The sequence below is a fragment of the Anopheles funestus genome, chromosome X (assembly GCF_943734845.2).
Source record: "Anopheles funestus chromosome X, idAnoFuneDA-416_04, whole genome shotgun sequence".
In the NCBI taxonomy this organism is placed as follows: Eukaryota; Metazoa; Arthropoda; class Insecta; order Diptera; family Culicidae; genus Anopheles; species Anopheles funestus.
Genome location: NC_064597.1, coordinates 21,046,507 through 21,056,492, shown reverse-complemented (window position 1 = coordinate 21,056,492; position 9,986 = coordinate 21,046,507). Strand labels below are relative to the sequence as shown.

The 9,986-nt window shown below is 42.3% G+C and overlaps 1 protein-coding gene across 1 annotated transcript; it reads left to right on the top strand.

Moving 5' to 3' along the window:
- Positions 1-556: 556 nt before the first annotated feature.
- On the top strand, positions 557-8,898 carry LOC125768111 (uncharacterized). The gene is made up of 5 exons (XM_049435337.1): positions 557-812; positions 7,733-8,156; positions 8,245-8,552; positions 8,616-8,853; positions 8,892-8,898. Exons 1-5 carry the CDS (start codon positions 674-676, stop codon positions 8,896-8,898), a joined length of 1,116 nt encoding a protein of 371 aa, XP_049291294.1. The 5' UTR covers positions 557-673.
- The last annotated feature ends 1,088 nt before the right edge of the window (positions 8,899-9,986 follow it).

The following is a 9,986-nucleotide window of genomic DNA, read 5'->3' as shown; positions in this document are numbered from 1 at the left end:
GCTGCGGCCGCTCTTGAGGCAGATGTCACCGCTCGTTAGTGGGGAATATATTAGGAAGCTCCATAACTTTGCTCCATAACTCGGGCGGTATCTAACGGATCGCCAATCTTTGACCTGTGGTCGATAGATGGCACCAATTGTTACATTTTCTTCTTGGACGGCCATGCCCTCAGGTGTCTGTGTCTCGAAACATAATTAAAAAAACACGCAACCGATTGCGAACCACCACCCTGCACGAAAAAAAGTCACTCAAATGAGTGCCCGTGAGTGGGGGGAGTCTTGTTTCAGACTTTAGCCGTCATCGCTGCGAGCAAGGTAACTCATTTTCGATCAGTTTTAGCATGCTGCCTCTGTTACTCCTACACGAAAATAAATGCTCGTGCTCCCTCTTCTGGGTGTTGGTATTTTGAACCGCTTCTATTTTGAGTTATTCCATCGATGCCTCTCTGTCTTACTTTGTGTTGTTCCTTTCTTTTGGAGCAAATTTGAGGTCTTCATCGATACTTCTTTATTTTGCAAAGTTTGTCCTCTTTTATCGGGACGTCTGTCAAACATTGATTTCACTTGCGCTTGAGACTACTCAGAACAGTTAATTTTGCAACGAGCGATAGTTTTTGCTTGATTTATCAGTGATACAAATTGTGAAGTGGAAGTGATAATAGAATCAAAAAAGATGCGTCGTGATGGACATCTTTGCAGAAGAGGAAAGCGGCTTATGGAGGAGATGGACCGGCAAACCGATGCTGAATTGGACCGGCTAAACATCACGGCTACCGGCTTATCAAACTTTTCATGGCCGGATCTTGGCATAGGTAAGTGTGGTTCTTTAATTTATAATAGTGTGTAGTGAAATTTACTTTTGAAAAAAGTGCGTTGTGTTTTCGTATCGTGTTTGTGATAATCAATGCATAGTCTGCTACTGTACATAATTTTTCCTGTAAAAAGTGAAGAAGCTATAGTGTTAGTGTTTTTGTTTAGACGTGTGGGGTTGAAAGTTGTGTTTAATTAAATAGTGTTTGCGCCTTAAACATAGGCTATACTTAATTATAGCATGCTAGGAATAGGAATTTATGGTAAAATATACAAATATAACGACAACCACTAGGGCACATGTAGTTGTAATAGGATAGGCACTAGGCGCTAGGTTAATGGTAGTAATATTGAAATAAAGTTAGTCTAAGTCGAACCATCGAGTGATATTGTAGCTGTCGAAACATTGGTCCTTCGAACCGGATAGTGAAAAGGAAAAACCCTATCTGCGTTAAAGTGCATTCGATGTTGGATCGGCTTGGATTCAAGGATTGTTAACAGTTGATATTAACAATATTGGTTACGGTCCAGTGGCGAGGATTAAAGAGTAATCAACGTGTGAACGCGCGAACATTGAACTCTGTTGGGGTCATCCGAGATCACTCGAAGTGCGTGTCGTTGTATATTTGGTTGTGTCGTAAAACGGTTGTGTGGACTAAAGGTCGGAATTAATAAAAGACAATTTTGTGGTTTGAGCAAGTTTTTTGTGGCGCCAAAGTGTAATAATTTACAAATCGGTTACAACAAGCGGTAAAGGTATTAATCGTATTGCGAGCGAGTTACATTTGCGTACCGCCTTACAGTGTTAGTGTGAGTGCAGGACAAACTTAAGCGGCGTCGGTTGGCCATTACCATCAGATCTACAGTGTGGTGCACATATTTGCTATTTCCACTTTTCAATCACAATCGCGTTTAAGTTTTTCGTAACAAAATGCCAGCAGTTACAGAAAAGACTTTAAAACAACTGTATAGAGTGTACAAGGATCGATTGATGAGTATCGAGGATTTTGGAGACTTTTGTAGTGAATATACCAATGACCAGCAACCTCAGATAATCGGTCAGTTAGCGTCATTGGAAGAAGCCAGAGCAGTGTACGAAAAGGCGCGTGAAAAGGTTTTACTGGAACATGAAGAGTGTGACGAGCAAACATTATGTATGGACAGAAAACAGTTTTTAAAGAAATATCACAAGGTGAAAGGGTTTCTGCTCGAAAAACAAGAGGGTACGGAACATAGACCAATGGCGAACAGTACAATGGCGAATACATCGACGACGAGTTCTCAAGTGCGTTTACCTAAAATCGAACTTCCCGCGTTTAATGGTGACAGCACGCAGTGGATAAGTTTTAAGGACAGATTTTCGGCCATGGTGCATGATGTAAGTGAATTATCGAACACGATGAAGTTGCAATATCTCTTGGCATCACTGAAGGGCGATGCTGCCAGGTTGTTCGAACATGTTCAACTGGTCGAGGAAAACTACGACGCTACGTGGCAAGCGTTGTTAGATCGGTTTGACGATCAAAAAATGCTGAAGAGAGATTACTTCAGAGCGCTGGTAGACCTGCAACCTATGGCGGCGCCAACTGCTGCAGAATTGACCCGCATTGTCAACGAATCGAAGCGCTTGATCCGCGGCATGGAACGTCTAAAGGAACCAGTATCAAGTTGGAATACACCGTTGTCCAGTTTGGTAAGATACAAGTTTGATGAAGAGACACTAATGGCCTATGAACTGATTGCAGCTGACCAGAAGGATGACGTCTATACCGATCTGTTGGATTTTTGCGAAAAAAGAATAAAAATCTTGAACAGTTCCGTCGTTCATAAAAGGAGTAACATCGATACCAGAGCGTCAGTTGATGCTCATCATCATGATCGTACCATGCCGAAGAAACCAGTTGCGAACCAGCGGCGATCTACTCACCCATCCGTAGCATGTGCAGCACAATCTCATCGTGAGTCATCGAAAGAATGCCTGGTGTGTAAGGCTACTCACACATTAACAAAATGCGACGATTTTAGAAAACTGTCGATAATAGAGCGCCAAAGGATTGTACGAGAAGAACGTTTGTGTTTCAACTGTCTCGGAAAATACCATCAAGCAAGATTTTGCAAGTCCAAGGCAAATTGCGGAATTTGCAAAAGACGACATCACACCTTAGTCTGCAACACTGGAAAGGAGCAAGAAACGGCAAAGGCAGAAGCTAACATAACAGCCGTTACTCATACTGAAGTAGCACCAAGGAAAATGATTTGGCTTTCGACCGCCCTGGTTTATGTGTGTAATGGTGAAAACATGGAAGTGCCGGCTAGGGCGTTGCTGGATCAGGGTTCTCAATCCAATTTCATAAGCGAAAGATTGGTGCAGCAGTTAAGATTGCGAAAACGTAAGCTGCACAAACCATTATCCGGAATTGGAAGTATGGCTCTGAAGGCAGAAAGCATTGTTACAGCAACTATAAAATCACGGGTCGCACAGTTTGTTGCTTCCGTAAATTGGTTGGTTCTGAGTAAAATAACAGTCAACTTTCCGGCTCAGACAAGGAAAACGGATCATTGGAACATCCCTCCTGAAGTGAAACTAGCGGACCCGTTGTTCTACGAAAGTGAACGCATCGATTTATTAATTGGTGCAGAACTGTTTGCTGAATTACTTCGACAAGGCCAACTTCGATTAGCCCCGCAGTTTCCAACATTACTAGAAACGAAGCTTGGATGGATAGTTAGTGGCAAGGAAGAATGTTGGCCTGAAGCATCGATTGATGAAATTGCAGGTGCCTGTGTAACTGAAGACGATCTTGGAGTGTTGATGGAAAGATTAGCAAGCTTGGAAGCAGTCCCAGAAGAACGCGTTTGGAGTAATCAGGATGAAGAATGCGAAGCTTTTTATCTGAAAACGACAAGCCGCAACGAAGATGGCAGATACGTAGTAGAGCTTCCCAATATCTCCAATTTTGAATCCGTGCTTGGTGATTCACAGCAAAACGCGGTAAGACGTTTTAAGGCAATGGAGCGACGTCTAAATAGGGATTCCAAGCTTGATGCTGCGTATAAAGAGTTCATGGCAGAATACGAAGCATTAGGACACATGACAAGAGTGTCCACGTACGAAGAAAGCAGCACTGTCCCGGATTCACCACAGTTTTACCTACCTCATCACGCGGTATGGAAAACAGATAGCACGACGACGAAGTGTCGAATCGTCTTCGATGCGTCGTGCAAGGGCAACAACGGACAGAGTCTAAATGACATTTTGCTAACTGGTCCACGTTTGCAAGATGATCTGGAGTTGATTTTATTGCGGTTCCGTTTTTGGCCTATAGCGGTGGTAGCAGATGCTGAGAAAATGTACAGACAGGTGTTAGTGTCCCAAAACGATAGAGAACTTCAAAGAATCTTATGGAGAGAGAAAACCTCAGAACCTATTGCAGTATATCGGCTAAATACAGTTACGTATGGAACTGCGTGCGCTCCGTTCTTAGCCATACGAACATTAAGGAAGGTTTTTGAGGATGAAGGAAACAGATTTCCAAATGCGGCACGATGCTGCAATGATTTCTATGTAGATGATTTGTTGTCTGGTGCAAACAACAAAGAGGAAGCAAGTAAAATGGTAGAAGAACTAAACAGTCTTCTAAAGACGGGAGGCTTTTCGCTTCGCAAGTGGGCTTCCAATGAACCTGAAGTGCTCGCTAGTATACCACAACAGTTTATCGCAAAGGTAGTGCATCACGAGTTGGCAACTGAAGGGAACAATACAGTCTCAACGTTAGGGATGCTGTGGACGCCTACGACAGACAGTCTGCAAGTGCAAGTACGATTACCAGAGAAGGAAGTACGTACAAAAAGAGAAGTGTTGGCTAATATAGCAAGGATTTACGATCCTTTAGGTTTCCTTGATCCAGTCAAGATGAAGGCCAAACTCTACATGCAGCAGATCTGGAAGTTGAAAGATCAACAGGGCAATCCATGGAGCTGGGATAAGGAATTGCCACCAGAGTTGATTGCAGAATGGACAGCTTTCTGGTCACAATTACCATTGTTGTGTGATATAAAGGTTCCGAGAAGAATGATAGACAACAAGTACGATAAGATTGAATGCCACATATTTTGCGATGCATCGGAGAGAGGTTATGGGGCTTGTTGTTATATACGTAGTTATTCATCACCCCATGACGCAACAGTGAGATTAGTTGTGTCGAAATCAAAGGTGGCACCGTTGGCACAAATGGTAACTATCGCGAGATTAGAGTTATGCGCAGCACTCCTTGGCAGCAATCTCTTACGTCTACTTCAAAGGGTGTTTCCTGCAAGAACACCTACAACGTTATGGACGGACTCAATGACCGTGTGGCACTGGATAAACTCGTCACATAACAACTGGAAGACGTTCGTGGCGAACCGCGTATCGAAGATCCAAAGGCTCACGGAGGGTTGTCAGTGGAGGCACGTTCCAGGGACGGATAATCCCGCAGATATTGTGTCTAGAGGTATTGACATGAAGGGTTTCATCGAGACTAAATTATGGTGGTCGGGGCCAGGATGGCTCTCTTTATCGGAAGATAGATGGCCAGAAGTTCCACAACACACTAAAACGATAGCTATGACGGGCGAAGAACGAGCGACGGCGTTACTAGTTTCTTCGCCGAGTGCTGAAGAAGGCTTTAGTGATCGATTGTTTGCGCGATATTCAACCTACACGAAGCTTCGTCGAGTTGTTGGGTATTGCTTGCGATACCTGCAAAGATTACGAATGCGTGCAACTACAGCAGAGACAAGAAAGGAACCAACTACGCATTTGACCACCGATGAATTGAGCAAGGCGGAAATGGCATTATGTCGACTGGCACAAAGAGATGAGTTCAGTGATGAGTTAAAGCAGCTGCGTCTTACAGGTTGTGTTTCACGCAGATCGGCGTTATGGGGGTGTACGCCATATGTAGACGAAGAAGGAACAATTCGTGTTAATGGAAGGCTAAGGAACGCGAAGATGGACAGGGCACTCAAGTATCCTATTGTTATACCGAAAGTACATCAGTTGGCAAGATTACTAGTTACACATTATCACGTCAACTTGTTGCATGCAGGTCCACAATTAATGTTAACGGCGTTGCGACAGCGTTTTTGGTTGCTGGGTGCAAGATCATCGGTCCGGAAGATTCATCGTCAATGTGTACAATGCTTCAAGTGCAAGCCAACGATGACTGTACAGCCTATGGGAGATCTTCCGGCGGCACGAGTGAGGGAAGCGAGACCGTTTTCCGTATCTGGCGTAGATTACTGTGGTCCAGTATACATTAAGGGCACCTCGCGAAGGGCAAGTCCTACGAAGGCCTATATTGCTGTTTTCGTTGCATTTCAGGAACAGGTACACACGTGGAGCAACGAACAGGGTCTGAAGTGGAAGTTTATCCCGACTGGGGCACCACATTTCGGTGGTTTGTGGGAAGCGGCGGTCCGGTCCATGAAGCGCCATCTAAGACGAGTAATTGGAGACAATTCGGTCTCCTATGAGGACATGACCACGCTTCTAGTGCAGGTGGAGGCTTGTTTGAATTCCCGACCGATCACACCGATGTCAGATGACCCGTCAGATTTGGAAGCGCTAACGCCTGGTCACTTCCTAACTGGGTCAAATATGCAGCAAATTCCGGATGTGGACCTACGAAGCATGCCGGAGAATCGATTGAATCCCTGGAGAGTAACACAACAGCGTTTACAACATATCTGGGGACGATGGCGCTTAGAGTATCTACAGCAGCTTCACAGCAGCACTACAGAGCAAGAAGCAAGTGGAAGGGTAAGGCAACAAACATTGCGCCGGGAATGATGGTTATCATACGCGATGATAACGTTCCACCAAATAAATGGCCGTTAGGACGAATCACGGAGATTCATCCAGGAAAAGATGGAATTGTAAGAGTTGCCACGTTACGCACGGCTAACTCATCGAACGTAAAGAGGCCAATTGCGAAATTATGTATTCTCCCGTTTGAAAGGAACTTTGAAATCAATAGTAAGGAATTAAAGGGTTGAATTGAAATTGAAAATTGAAATGGAATTTCGTGTTGAATTAATAGTTAAGATAGTTAGGATAGTTTATCAACGGGCTCAATGATTGAATTTTGTTTTAAAATTGTTATTTTAAGGTGGTCGGGATGTTTGCGCCTTAAACATAGGCTATACTTAATTATAGCATGCTAAGAATAGGAATTTATGGTAAAATATACAAATATAACGACAACCACTAGGGCACATGTAGTTGTAATAGGATAGGCACTAGGCGCTAGGTTAATGGTAGTAATATTGAAATAAAGTTAGTCTAAGTCGAACCATCGAGTGATATTGTAGCTGTCGAAACAAATAGTATGTTTTTAATAAATTAAGAACGAACCACTAAGTTTGTCAGCAATTATTATTTTATATGAGACGATTCGATAATTTATTGTTTCGGTATTCCGTTTTTTTTTAACTGTAAGTGATGATCATATGATAAGTCCCACCTCATACCCCGACAGGGCAACACAAGTGGCCCGAAATCGAATCACATCCGTACTGATCCCCGGAAGTATTAACTGATGATCCGTTCAAACTAATTATGTTATATACAAATCAAGTTATATTTTAATCGTCTAGTGTATCAAACAGTGCCAATAAATGTGATCAATAGAAGTACTTTTTTTAGAATAGAAGAAGTGATTTTTTAGAACTTGTATGATTGGTTAGGTTGTACAATGAATTAAATATTAACTGCTTAACCCTAACTATTAAATTATTAAATAAATAACATGGAGAATTCAATTAAGTAATTAACATAAAAACATATCTCATTCACATTTGTAATCTAGTCTATGAAAGACATGCTAATGGTTAGTACATGTAAATTAATTACTGAATTGATGTTCTTAAATATTTTTAGATGATTCATCAAATTCATCGGAAGGAGTTGAGATCCAGGATCGGCAACCGATCGAAAATGTTTTGTTTCTCGGTGATGGTAGTAGTAATCCGGTGATGAGTAGTAATATTGATAGCGATCATGTGAACACCGATTGCGATAGTGATGATGATGACATCACAGCAGGTGGGGAGGGTGCTTATAACTTTTTAGACAAATTGTCGCTAAACGAAGCCATAAGATATTGGGCAATTATTGGTAACCTGCCGCGATCGTCGTTAAACATGCTTCTGGCGATCTTAAGGAAGAAATTGAACCTAGACCTTCCAAAAGATGCGCGGACTTTCCTCAAAACCCCCACCCGAATCGGATTGGAAGTTCAACAGATCTCGGGTGGAGACTTTTGGTATCAAGGGGTTGGGACGGTCCTACGTGGGTATTTTCGGTGAGTATTTAATATACAGTTATTTATAATTAATATGACAACATTGTCATTAATGATTTATTCTTGATTTTACTATTTGTTTTTACAGAAATGTCGTTCCCGAAGTAGACACTTTTTCTTTACAAGTGTCGATCGACGGGCTTCCACTGTTTAGAAGTTCTTCGCGGCAGCTGTGGCCGATTTTAATAAAAGTGGAAGAAGTGCCAGACGCTCCGGTAATGCTTGTCGCCGTGTTTTGCGGACTTACAAAACCGGAGCTTGTGGAGGAATTTTTAAGACCACTAGTGCTGGAGGTGAACGATCTCCAGCAAAGAGGCATGTTGTTCGGAGACAAACAGGTGCGAATAAAGCTTCACGGCATAATTGCTGATGCTCCAGCGCGGTCATTCGCAAAAGGTAAGCGTAGTAAATACTAATTGATTTTAATATAACACTTACATATATTTTATTTTATTTCAGCAACCATCAGCTGCACTGGAAGGCATGGATGCTTAAAGTGTACCTGCGTTGGGGTACGCATCGAATCGGAAAACAAAATAATCTTTGATTCCGTGCATGCCGAATTGCGTACGGACGCTGGCTTCAGAAACAAAGTAGACAAGGACCATCATAAAGAATGGCGGACACCTATTGAAGACATAGCTAATTTTGATATGATACGCGGCGTCCCTCTTGGCGAGCGTCTCCATCTAATTGAGTATGGGGTGACCAAGCTATTGTTGATAGGGTTTTTAGAAAATAATTTTGAAGATTTCTCTCGATGGTCACCCCAGCAGAAGGGAAACGTGTCTAATTTTTTGATAAACACACGTCTTCCTTCTGAAGTGAACCGTCCTATGCGGTCCTTGAAAACTGTCCGTTTATGGAAGGCAACCGAGTATAGGTCCTTCCTTCATTACTGCAGTCCTGTGGTCCTGAAGGATTTTATGTTACCTTTTACTTTTAATCACTTCTTGCTCTACTACTGCGGTGTTACGATTTTTTCAACTTCGGCACACCAGCGACATTGGCCCCTTGCGAAAAAGTTCCTTGACACATATGTCAAGGAATTTGGCAGCATCTACGGTCGTTCTCACTTAACAAGCAAGGTCCATGCTCTTCAGCACGTGTATGAAGACGTCATGGAATTAGGACAGCTTGATGATTTTTCTGCATATCCGTTTGAAAATTATTTGCAACTAGTTAAACGATATGTAAAATCGGGCACGCGAGTAGCAGCACAGGTGGCAGCTCGTATGCAAGAAATTGCGTCAATCGAAATAGCTGCCAACCTTACTGTTCTAAAATATCCGACGTTGAAGGAGAATGGTGTTGGTATACACGTAGCCGCCCATTTTATCCTGCTGCCGAATTTTAAGGATCAATGGTTTCTAACCAAATATCGTGGCATTATTAAATTTTTAGAAGCGCAGAAGATTACTCCGGTTTTCTATACCATAATTGGAATCCAGTATGAATCTTGTACGGAATTGTTTAATGGTTCAATTACCGGTTCGTCGGATGGCGAGCCAGAAGTTAGATTTTCTTCTACAGAGTTGGATATTTATAAAATTATGGAAACATCTCCGTCCAGGACGGTGGAAGTCCCATGTTATATGGTTAAATGTAAATTTGTAGCTGTTTATTTACCTTCCCGATCTTTAGCTCTCCCTTCTATTAATCCCAGTGTAACTCCCGATAATATTGCTTTATTCCCTCTGCTTCATACATTTCAACCAGACTAACCCGTATACTCCAACTAAAATTTTTGAACTAATACAGTTTATTACTAATATTTTTCATTTTACTTCAGTAGGGCCTTTTGCATTCAACCTTCGGAAGGATTAAAAA